Source organism: Phocoena phocoena, chromosome 7, assembly GCF_963924675.1.
Source record: "Phocoena phocoena chromosome 7, mPhoPho1.1, whole genome shotgun sequence".
NCBI lineage: Eukaryota > Metazoa > Chordata > Mammalia > Artiodactyla > Phocoenidae > Phocoena > Phocoena phocoena.
The window spans coordinates 53,350,269-53,363,465 of record NC_089225.1 but is presented as its reverse complement, the minus strand read 5'-3'; the positions used below and the strand labels follow the sequence as shown (position 1 = coordinate 53,363,465).

The following is a 13,197-nucleotide window of genomic DNA, read 5'->3' as shown; positions in this document are numbered from 1 at the left end:
AAGATCTCATTCTAGAAATGCTAAATGGTTCTCACTACATGTAGAACAGGAGGCAAACTCTCCTCCTCTGGTCACTGAGGTCCTGGGACTCCTGACCCAAGACCGGCAAAAATCACTGTTAGCTTGGGGTCTTGTCTGCTAAGCTACACAATTTACAGAGCTATTCAAATCACTGATAAGAGACAAAGGTTCACAGCAGAGCAACTCAAGTGACAATCTAAACAACAAAGAAAGAACTACCTTTGTTTTTCCCAGCAGCCAGTGATCTAATCTGGACTTTTCCAAGATAGCAACACAGCTCTCTTTGCTAGCAAGAGGTGTTTGATGTGCTCTGAATGCCAAATAATAATACCTACAAAATAAAAGAGTGAAATAAAGCATTTTTAGTCACCATTTGATCCAGTATAGTAGAATTACTCTGGGCCCATTGACATATCTTGTTTTTTAATATCAAATATTTCTTGAGCATCAGTAATAGTGTACTAGGTAGTAGAATATATACAATTCATGCTTATTGGCTCTTACCTACTTTCATATTTTCTGCTATGTGTATTTTCCTTTTAATATTGCTTTGTAATTCATATTCAATACATACTTGGCATCTTCTGCATGCAAAATCAAAGTATCTAATCCTTTAAAAAACTGAAATTTAGACAGCTCTCCTAGTAAAAGTCATCATTTTAAATGTTAGTATTACTACTATAAAAATAATTTGTCATCTCATTGTATAAAATTTGACTCTGCTTTGAAAATCCCATCTGAAGCAATATGTAGATAGCAAAAATGATCATAGCCTAATATGACTAATTTTGTCTGTTAAGCTACATGTCTCTCTCAAGGTAAAAAGTTGGCGTGTTTTCTTGAGACAATCACCAAAACCACATTTGTCTTCCTAAATTACTCATGTTAATGAAATTCCATACTTCCAGATGAAAGAGTTTCTGGGTAGATTCAAAGAACACCACCAAAAGTGTTTTTCTCTCCTTTTCTTTCTTCTCCATATATATATATATATATATATATGTATATGTATGTGTGTGTGTGTATATGTCCATATATATGTCTATGTCTATGTCTATGCATATATATGTATATAATGTTGAATACATCCTTTAGAAAACTTTACCTTAGTTTTTCTTTTAAAAACTTTTAAGGATCTTTCCTCTGCTCTTTGCTGCCATCTATAATTAAATTCAACTGCTTGGAAGTTTAAAAATAAACTTAATTTCCTTGTCAGAGGATTTTCCTGTCATTCCTCAGAAAGGGTGATCTGTTATTTTAGAATTGCTTTAAAATATAGAGTTGTTTTTACTTTTTAAGAAAATCACCAAAACATAAAATATGTCCTTTCCTCCTGCCAAATATTCCCACGTCTTTCTGTTTATGGAAAAATAAACACACCCGATTAACACTTGAGCCATTTAAATTTATCTTAGTGCTACAAGACTGTTTCACAAGTTAGGATTGAATGCTGAATTTGCTGAAAACATTTGCATTCAGAGATCCTGGGAATGATTCCAAGGCTCCGGGTCTCTGTTTCCACCTTTGAGGAGGAGGCGCAGTGCTCTCTCAGAGGCCCTGAATGGTGGCCAGGACCACGCTAGGTCATTTGGCCAAGCCCAGGAACCTGCTCGCAGCAGTTGTCTTCTGGAGCTAAGACGGAGGAGGGACAGCCAGGAGTCAGGCTTAGGTCTGGGCAGTTCGTGGCATCAGCACAATTCTTTAGCCTAGTTTCTTCAGTCTAGTTTCTCCAGGACTGTAGTTTCAGTCATGGCTTCTTGGATTTGGATTTGACCAAAGCAAAAAGATTGTGTCCTAGAGTGCATGGGGTTGGTGGGAATAGATGGCAAATCTATAGGGGTGAATGTCTTGGGAAAGCTGAAGTATAGATAGCTTAAGATGTAAAAGTCAGTGGTAACACCAGGACTTCCTACTCTCTTTCCTTTAGGCCTGGCCGTTTAGAACATGGGCTCCCTTGGCTTTAATCAGCCAGGCTTGCTCAGGATGACTGCTCAACACTACTGGTGATGAAGTATTTGGAGAGAATCTAACGAATGACCAGCACTGTGCAAGATATAAGAAGACTGCAAGATATGTTCTAGCTCTCCATTCAAGTATTTATACTTGTTTTTTGAGCAACTGTGGATGCTTCTTAGCAATTTCTAATTTCTAAATAAGCAGAATGTATCTTGAACTGACATAAATACTAGAAATTAACTTTGATTTTTGACTCTTCAACCCAAATCTTTTAATTTATTATGGTGATAACATTCATATCTGGCTTAGTTCAGAAAGAGATGGGTAACAGTTATTGCAAAGATGTGAAGGTTTCAAAAACTATTGAGGAAACATGTAAGTGATATGCTTACAGGAATCATGTCAGAGAAAATACACTGTGCTTCCTCCACAGAGTAATGCTGTATTCTAGCAGATACCATGGCGGGGGGTGTGGGTGGGGGAGGAATTTGGCTGAGCTTCTGTGTGCTTCAATATAAGGGCAAAATTGAATGGCACCAAGATAAAAGATCTGCCAGCAAGGGGACATCTTTTGGAGAAGATCCATTCCACCCCCTTCTTGAAGCAGCTTGATGAGTTAAACAAGCAGGAGATATGCAACAGCAAAATAATACATGTAAAGATTTGTCTTGAGGGTCTGGGCACTTGAGAGCATTGTAAAGACCAGTTCTGCTCTGAGCTGTCTCTGATTGGAGTTTGAGCCCTGAGTTAAGAATGAGAAAGTCTCTGTTTCTAACCGTAGGTAACTCACTTACCTCTCTGTACTTGAATTCTCATAGGTGGCAATGGGAACCAAATAAGTGGTTCTTAACTCCTTTTTTTTTGATGTGGGGGCAAGACTCTGTGAAAATCTGGTAAAAGCTATACACGTTCTTTCTTAGAAAGATGCTCTTGACACAACACATTGCACACAATGCCAAGGAGTCCACATAGCTCCTGTTGGCCCTCCAAGGACCTAAGAGCTCTTCTCTCCTTCAGAACTCTATGGCAAGTGTTAAATTTCCCAAGGCCTCATCTTTTTTTAAGAATTTTTAAAAAAATTATTATTATTATTTTGGCCATGCTGTGTGGCTTGTGGGATCTTAGTTCCCCAACCAGGGATTGAACCCAGGCCCACTGCAGTGAAAGCACGGAGTCCTAACCACTGGACTGCCAGGGAATTCCCACATTATTGTTTATTAATAAAACACATTTCTGTTCTTGATCTGGTGGTAGATGTGGGTAGTGTGTTCGTTTTGTAATCATCCATTGACTGGATAAGACCTCATCTTATTAAATCACATAAGCTATTAAAATAGTAAATATCCAGTTGAAAAATATCTCTATTCAAAATGTTATTTAATTTTCTGCCTAAAATGTCTTGTTGTATGGAATGCAGACTTTTCAAGGAAAAGTTTTAAAATACAACAGGCAAAGCGGTTTGTAAAGTGCTAGTAAAAGCAATAGGCAACTAGAGACACATCCTTCTTCACTTAAACGCTAGAATCATAAACTGGAAGGATCTGTATGATCCTAGGATATACTAGTTTTCTACTGCTACATAACAAATTTAATGGCCTAAAAAGTAGACGTTTATCATCTCATAGTTTGTGAGGGTCAGGAATTTAGGAGCAGCTTATCTGCCAATTCTGGCTCAGGGTCTTTCACGAGATTACAGTCAAGATGTCGGCCAAGGGTGCAGTCATCTAAAGGCTTGACTAAGGCTGGAGGATCTATTTTCAAGATGGTGCAGCCACAAGGCTAAGGGTAGAAAGCCTTAGTTCCTTACTGGCTATTGTCAGGATGCCTCTCAGTTCCTTGGCACATGGGCCTCTCCAGAGGACTATTTGAGTTATCTTCATAACATAGAACATGGTTTCCACCAGAACAAGGGATCCCAGAGAGAGAGCAAGAAGGAATTTGCAATGCCATTTATGACCGAGGCTTAGAAGTGATACATCATCACTTCTTCCATATTCTTCTATTCATTAGAAGCAAGTCACTAAGTCCAGACTGCGTACAATGAGAGAGAATTTAAGTTCTACCTCTCAAAGGGAGGAGTATCAAGTGATATGTGGACATATCTTTAAACCACCACAAAGAATCTCTCTAGATCATCAAGTCTTACCAAAAAATGCACAATATAAAGATAAAATAAGTTAAAAGTAAAAGAAGAAGATATACCATGCTAACACCAGTCAAATTAAAACTGCACTGGCTATATTAATACCAAACAAAGTAGATTTCAGAGCAAAAATATATTACCAGGGATAAAGAAGTTTATTTCATAGTTATAAAGAGGTCAATTCAACAGAAGAACCTAAAAATTTGAAGCATTTTTGCACTTAAAAAAAAGCTTGAAAATACATGAACCTAAAAGTGTTAATACTGCAAAGAGAAATAAACAAATACACAATTATAGTCAGAGAATTCAATACCCTCTTCCAATAATTGATAGAACAAGTAGGCAAAAAAAAAAAAAAAAATCAAGGATATAGAAGGTATGAACAACCAACTTAACCTAATGGACATTTCTAGAAAATTCCAGCCAACAATACCAGAATACATATTCTTTTCAATTACATACGAAACATTTACCGCAATAGGCCATATTCTGGGCCATAAAACATGACTTAATAAATTAAAAATATTCAAGTCACGCAAGGTATGTTGTCTGACCAGAGTGGAATTAGATTAGAAATTAACAAGAAGGTATCTGGAAAATTGCCAAATATTTATGAACCGACTTCTAAATAAGCCATATAACAAAGAAGAAATCAAAAGAGAAATTGAATTTGATCCAATGAAAATGAAAACACAACCTGTCAAAATTTGTGGGAGATTGCTAACTAAAGTAGTACTTAGAAATGTATACCATGAAACACCTATAATAGAAAAAAAGAATGGTCTCAAATACATGATCTCAACCTCCACCATAAATTGGGAAAAAAAGAGCAAATTAAACCCAAAGTAAGCAGAAGAAAGGAAATAATAAAGATCATAGTGAAAAATCATTGAAATAGAAAAGAGACAATGAATGAAATTAAAAGCTGTTCTTTGAGAAGGTTAATAAAATTGATAAGCCTCTAGCCATACAGATCAGGAAAAGGAAAGGAAAAGGAAGGGAAGGGAAGGGAGGGGAAAGGAAGGGAAGAAAAGAAAACAAAGGTATGACATTAGTGATATTCTATAGATTCTATGGATATTAGAAGTATAAGGGAATATTACAAACAACTTTATGCCATGTTAACAAGCTAGAAGAGAAAAAGCATATTATCTTAATAAATGAGGGAAAGGATTTGACAAAATCCAATATCCAACACTATTTTTTAAAAAACAAAAATTTTCAATAGGCTCATACTAAAAGGGGATTTCCTCAACCTGAAAAAATAAACTATGTATGACGAACCTACAGCTAACACCATATTCAATGGTGGAAGCCTGAATGCTATCCCCGTATGCAAGCTTAGGAACAAGTCATGTAGGTGCACTATCACCACTTCTATTCAACACTGAAGAGGTTCTAGCCAGCGCAAACAAGAAATAAAAAGCATCTATATAAGAATGGAATAAGTAGAATTGTCTTAATTTGAAGACGACACAATTGTCTGTGTAGAAAAGCCAATGAAATCTACAAAACAAAAAATACCCCTACCAGAGCTAATAAGTGAATTTAGTAATATTATAGGTTAAAGATCAATATACAAAAATTATTGTATTTCTCTATACTAGCAACAAACAATTGAAAATTGAAATAACAATATCATTTATAACATTTAAAAATGTAAAATACATAGGGATAAATCTGACAATAAATACACAAGACCTGTGCACTGAAAATTATAAAACATTGGTTAAGAAAAATGAAAGAAGACCTAAATAGATGGAGAGACATACTACGTTTCTGGGTCAGAAGAATTAATATTGTTAATATTTGCGTAAAGCAGGTTACCCTCCATAATGCAGTGAGCCTCAACCAAGCAGTTGAAAGCCTTAAGAGAAAAGTCTACGGTCCCTGAAAAGAAAGGAACTTTATCACCACACTGCCTTTGGACACAAGACTACAACATCAACTCCTGCTGGAATTTCCAGTCTCACAGCCTTCCCTGCAGATTTCTGACTTGCCAGCCTCCACAATCACATGAGCCAATTCCTTAAAATAAATCAATTTCTCTGAGAGCGAGAGAGAGCGAAAGAGAGAGAGAGAGATCTACATCTATACCTATATCTGTACATATAAATACATACACACAAACACATCCTATTGGTCCATTTCTCTGGAGAACCCTAATACAGTTCCAGTTCCCCTTTGCTGTTATTTAAGCACAGAGTAAAGACAGAGCCAACCCTGGTGATAAACTGCTTACAATGTCACTAATGGTGGAGGCAAGTCTTGTGCAAAACCATGAGTTTGTAGAAGGTTGTTTTTTGATAACTTCCTTTCCTCTCTCTCACTTCTCCCTTTGTCACTGAACGTCCCAAGTTTCCCACAGATGTTGGGTTTGTGTACTGTACACTGGGGGTCCAGGACATCCAAATCCAGCTGTTCCTCCTCATGTTTTCACAAACAGATCTTCCCTGTCCTATGTCAAAACTCTCTGTGCCTGGGCATTGTTGCAGGGCCATCTGTGCAGGGGATTAGCTGGCTCATCTAATAAACATTTGGATCCCGAAGGGAATTTAGAGTCATCAATAAAAATTCTTACTTTGTTTAGAGGAGAAAGCCTGAGAGAAAGCCAGAGAGCCAGAGCAACTGGCTCAAGGTCACAAACTTAGTAAGAAGAGCTGAGACTTCCCCAGGTCTTCTAATCCCAAATTCAGGCCTCTTTACACTCATCAAACCTACGTCTACTCTTAGCTCTTAGTGTATACATCTGATGTATTGTATATACTGGGTAGTATCTTTGACTCTCTAACAGGTACCTTTGATCCTCCAGCAATTTCCAGCTAACTGGAGTGTCTACAGTGATCTGGAATATTGGGCTTTTGACTTAGGAGAAGTGTTGATTTCCTACATCTGAACGTCAGCTGTCAGGCCCTCCTTGACACATGTGTGAGAGATCCAAACAATACTCTACTTGCACTAGTGTATCAGTAAGGTGTTGGTGTTTCAATGGAAAACAACAGACATTGTCTTTAGCGTACCCTCTAGGGTTATCAGATTCTAGCCCCATTCATCTTCTTTGAGCTATTTTGCAATTCTTTCTAAATTGTAGGTGACTGATAGATACATAAATTCTGTCCATTCTGGTGATGATTTTAATCGACTTCCTCTCCACTGTGGAAAAATCAGTTTTGTCTCTATTCACAATTCATCTCAACATTCCTTTACTTCATATAAGCCTCTGCTACTTTGACTTTTCCTTTGAACCAATTATTACATCTGCTTGGTTCCCTCATACCATGTGAATAAATTAAATTCCTTAAACACATTCATCTTTACATCTGTATGTAAGTCATGATTTTACCTTCTTCTGAAAATTATCTTTAAACAAGAGAAAGAAAGAAATTGAAAAATTCAGGCTATGGAGGTTTGACCCAAAGGAGCACAAACACATGGGCAGGTGGAAGCAGGAAGTCCTCACACTTAGGTAGACCCGGTGCTACCAAGCAGTCTAAAAGTCTAGTGTGCTCAGAAACACTGCCACTCTTCTACTTATAACCTTTGAAGTGGAAATATTGGTTAGTGTAATATGTTCATGTCAGAGTTTACCAAAAAAGTTAAGCTGTTTTCCAAAGCAATCATGCCAATTTATAGCCTCATCAGTGGAGTATGAGAGTCCTGCTTCCCTCTATCCATGGCAACCCTAGGAATTGTCAGACACACCGATTACTGCCAAAGTAGGTGTAAAGTGGTATTTAATTGTGGTTTTAATTTGCATTTCCTTAATTAGATGTGGCTGAACTTCCCTTTTGTTTTCAGCAAAGTCTTCTGACAATGACGTCCTCCGACAATGGACAATATATAGTACAATGAATTTAATTCCTCTATTTTTTCCTAATGATTACCCATACTCCTGGAAGGGGAAAGGAAAAGAAGAGAGAGAGAACCAAGAGGTATTTATTTTAGGTAAAAATTGTATTAGCATTGGAGATTGCTTACATTTTTGTAATGCCTGACATTTTAAATTTGTGCCTCTTACCTTAGTTATTCTACTCCCGCATTTTTATGTTGTTTGGGAAGGATCTGCCTCCTTTAAAGATGTTTTTGAAATCCCAACCTATAATGAATGAGCTCTGCTTTGATTCATCCCTCCAGTTTGAGTTTTGCACTCAAACACATGCAAAACATCTATACCTCTAAATGGAGATATGCACGGACCTAAGTCAATAGTGAGACTTTTAAAAAAAGGTTAATTATACATTTTTATTTTCCTTTTTTTAAAAAAGAAAACAACAACCTTAAGCAAAGAACTTCCTTTAGGATGGATCATTCATTCTGTACAGTTTTAGGGCTCTGATATAACCATGCTGTTCCCATTCATCACTTTCTAAATTAAATTGACTTTTCATCCCCACTCTACTCATTTGTTTATTAAATAAAACTTCATTTAGGACCTATTAATGTGCCAGATACTGATGGAAGTGCTGGAATGACATGAGTGAGCAAGGCAGACAATTTCCCCACCCTCATAAAGCTTACATTCTAGTGGCGGAGACAAACGTTAAACAAGTACATAAAGGACAGCATGTTGAGTAGGGACAAGTGCTATGAAGAATAACAAATCAGGGTAGAGGGGGTTAATGAGTATATTTGGGGGTGTATTTTGGCAGGCAGCCTTTACCAGCTGGGATGGTGAGGGAACTCAAGCCACATTATCTGAGAACTGGTGAAGACATTGAGGGCATTGAACTTAAGAGACAAAAATACTTAACAGGGTCTTGTACGGGAGGGGAAAGTTTTCTTTGACTCTCTTAGGGTCCTTCCCTGTCTGGGTCTGAGAATTAGACTTTCACAGACAGATTTACAGAAGAAAAGCACACAAATTTATTCAATATAAGTTTTATGTGACACAGGAGCCTTCATAAGGAAATGAAGACCCAAACAAATGATTAAACTTGAGTGTTTTTATACTAGGTGTGACGAAGGGTAGAGAGCTGTGGAAATGTGAGATAAACAAGGAGTTTGAGCTAAGTATAGTAAACTGGGGGAAACTGAACAAGGCCTGTTTATTCAGATTCCTCTCTGTGTCCCTTTGTCTTCAGAGATGAGGATGCTCCTTTCTTCTAGGTGTTCGGAGGGCACCATTCATAAGACAGTTTTTTTTTTTTTTTTACAGGTACTCAAATATGTCTCAAATTTTAATAATATCCTCCATACATACATTTACTTACTACTGAAAATTGAAATAGCACATCAAAAATTTTTATTACAATTCAAATTTTTGAAAACCAGAAAATTTAGTTAATACACCTTGCTCTAATTATGCTCTAGCCAAACTACCCAATGTTTTCTTTACATTCCTTCCACACAAGTTAATTTGTTTCAAATTCTTGATATTGGATTTCATCTTACTGACTTCACGCTTCTAAAACAGGCAATACTTGAGACCTATTAGTGCTTCTTTGTCTCAAATCAAGAAGTGGAACTAAAGTATATTCAAGTTATTCAAATGCAAACTATCAATATATAGATTCCTTATAAGTTACCTGGATCAAGACAGAAAAGAGATGCAAGAAAGAAACACATCACAGAACTTATAGGTTATCAAAATATTGGTACAAAGTCTCTCCTAGAGTAGCTTTCCCAAGCTGCTTCATAATGATCCTAAAGTTATTAGCAAGGAAAAAACAGTACACGAATAAAATTTATGGCTCAATCGACTCTGTGTCATAATTATTCTCTGTGATAGTATCCTCAGAAGGATCTCTATGATACACGCTATAATGACAGCTACATCTAAATCTTTCCATGTTTGACTAAGTCTCAACTTCCTTCTGCCAAGGTTCTCTTTGAGTCAGAGGAAATTGGTTGCCCTAGTGGTATTTAATAACTTGAATCATCCTTTCTATCCTTTCTTCCTAAGCAGTTAACAATGTCCTCACTCCTCTCCTCCTATAGAGTATGCCTTCACCAAGTCTCTGTCCACCCTGTTGAGGTGGATATTCTGGTAGAAGGGAAGGGAATTTGGTACTAGGGTTGAGAGTCAAGTTATGAAGGTTCTTTATTAACACTTCAGAGACAGGTTGAGAGGCAGCTGGAACTTCCTGGGAATTTTCTTCGATGGACACCCGAGGAGACTCCAGGGTTCAGGTTGGGTTAAACTCTGATGAGTCCATTGGAAGTCTAGTCACAGCTTGAAGTTCCTTTGGGTTCCAGGGGAAGGTGATGCTTAAGACTCTCAAACTGCTACAAAGTAACAAGGAAGAACTATAGATCCGAGAAAGAGTGAGAAAAATCCAAACTCCCGACTAACTGTGGTGAGAGAAAAATCTCACACAGGACAGTTTTATGGCCTGCTTCATGGAAGGTCAGAAAGTCCTTCCTACACACGTCATTTCTCAAATTCCTTCAGTTTGAAATATTCAATATGCCAAGGTGTCATATTTTGGGGTAGTGTGTCCTGAACATAGTTAGTCTCTTAAACTGTCATGTGCAGACCACTTGCATCAGATCCACCTGGAGATTTCATAAAAGATGTGGATTCCTGGGTCACACTCCAGACACAGAATCAGAATCTCTGTGGTCAGGGCTCAAGAATCTATATTTTAACAAGCTCCTATGGTGATTTTGATGCACTGTAGAGGTTGAGAACCACTGACTGAGGGGAACATAATAGCTGACTGCCATCAAGTGGAGAAGGGAGCTGATTTGTTGTCTGAAGCTCAGAGGGTAGAACTGGGATGAATGTACAGGAGTTTCTGAAGGTTGGTTTTGGTCAAGGTTAGGAAGGACTTGGCTGTGATCAAACATCTGAAACATGGAATGAGCTGCCTCAGGAGCCAGAGAGTAAATTCTTAGACTCAGAGCTGTTCAATAGGAATCAGACTGACAAGGTCAAGCAGGTTGCCAAAGAAATTCTAGTTTTAGCTAGGTAGTTGAATTGGATGACCTTTTAAGATTCCTTCCAACAAAGATGCCATGCTGACATGTCCCTTGGCCTAAATAATTACTTCTGTGATTTTAAAACTGATGTTTATCATTAACCCAGTACTGTTACTATCACAAATCTTGAGTGATTGTTATTACATTTAGGTAAGTTGGAAGTCTCCTACAGCAGCATCACCTGGAAACTTGCACAGACACCTCCCTGCTGAATCAGAGACTCTGAGGGCAGGGCTCAGCAATCTGTGTTTGAACAGATTAGCCCCCCAGGATAGTCTCATGTGTGAGAAAGTTGAAAAACCACTGTCTTAGACAAACGGAATCCCACAGAAGTGAAGTGACTTGTCTACAGTGATCCAGTCTATCTCAGGAAAGAAACTGGCTCCCATGTCTCTCTGTCATCCTTTTTCTTTGTTAGGTCCAAATGACTTTCTGGAGCACATCATTTTCCCTTGGAAAGGGCAACTGTTCAAAATCTACCCTCAAGAAATTCTCACACATGTTTAATATTTAGGATTGTTTATTGAGCCTTGCTGGCAAACAGTTGGACACAATGTCAATATCCACCAGGAGAGGGATGGCTAAATAAATATCACAGGTTTCAATGAGGGAGTTAAAAGGAATCTGTTACAGCTATGGAACAACATGGATTTATCTCTAATACATATTGTTAAATAGGAAAGCAAGCTGCCAAATGGTATAAAATGTGTGATTCAAGCTGAAAATTTAGGGGTTTTTCCCTTTCTCAATCTCTCTCTCTCTCTCTCTCTCTCTCTCTCTCTCTCTCCCCCGCTGTGTGTGTGTGTCTGTATTCTGAAAGGATAAAACTACCCCAAAAATAATAGTGGATACTCTAGAGAGGGGCCGTGATGGGGATGCTGGGAAATGGAATTAGGGATGCAGAAAGAAAGACTTTAGCCTAACATATAATATTTTAAAATTTTAGAGGAAATGGTATTCATACATTATTTTTGCAATTTGAAAATTAATTTCAAACATTAAGTAAAAATTGTTATGGTTTAATTACGATGGGCCCAAATCCTGGTCAAAGAATCCTGTATACTAGTTTGATTAATATCTCCTGCATCGAAGTAGAAATATCCCCAATCGTGTGAAGAGTAGCAATCCTTTCCCTATTTAAAAATATCCCTTGAGGGACCCTATATCTGTATCAGTGACCACCCAGATTGTCTACCCAGACACCTGAAATACAGGACAATTATCTGAACAATTAAATCCATATAAATAATTTTCTCTTATGTAGATAATGGAGGGAACTGAGCTATTTTGGCTTGGATAATTTGATAATTACCACCAATTGCCCATTTCCCTTCAGTGTGTATAAAAATCCAGATTTAGTTTATTAACTTCTTTCTCATATTTACCATAGGGCCTTTTATTTTAATTTTTTTTTCCCTTCATGTTTGGCCTTTAATAAAGACAGAACAGCTGGCCACCATCTGCTACCAAAAAAAAAAAAAAGTCATTATATCCGTTATATCCTTAAGAAGACTCTTCAAATTTGGACCTTGGGATAAAAAGTCACGTTGATCTATGCTATTAGATTGTGGAAGTCCTGAGATTGTAAATTCTAATTCCGTAGTGTTCACTACAGCACTTGGCACACACAATAGGTGCTTAATAAATGTTTCTGATGCTGTTGCTGCCTCCTCATATGCTCTAAATGGGAGACTTTCTGAAGAAGAAAAACAGAATTAGAGATTTGAGGCGAGTTTATTCACAAATTAATTTGTAATAGAAAGTTAAGCTTTAAACTGATCATTCTATTTCACAACTAGTAAAATTATGAATGTATTTTTTTCTGCCTGAATTCTACAGATTGATTTTGCAATGAATATTTGGATGTGTTCAACTGTGTCATTTATGTATTTTGCGGATGGGCTATGAAATCAGATTGACTCTCATTTCATATCCTGAGTCTACTACAGACTATCTGTGTGACTTTAACCAGTTTCCTCATTTGTAAAAGTGGAATAATTTTATCTATTTGGGGGTCTAGTGCCAGTAGTAAGTGAGATGTATATGTAAAGCACTAACATGAAGCCTGCCTTAAGCAGATGGTCAATAAATGCTCTTCTCTCCTTTCTTCTCTTCCTTTCTTTGACAAAAATTTATTTTTCTCTTCCCCAACCCAA

The 13,197-nt window shown here is 37.3% G+C and overlaps 1 protein-coding gene across 1 annotated transcript in view; it reads right to left on the bottom strand.

Annotated features, from left to right (window-relative positions):
* Positions 1 to 13,197, bottom strand: part of MYO3B (myosin IIIB) — a 408,816-nt gene that overhangs the window by 130,203 nt on the left and 265,416 nt on the right. Inside the window, exon 28 of the mRNA XM_065880146.1 lies at positions 241 to 352. Coding sequence (XP_065736218.1) covers positions 241 to 352 — 112 coding nt within the window. The remainder of the gene's footprint in view (positions 1 to 240; positions 353 to 13,197) is intronic.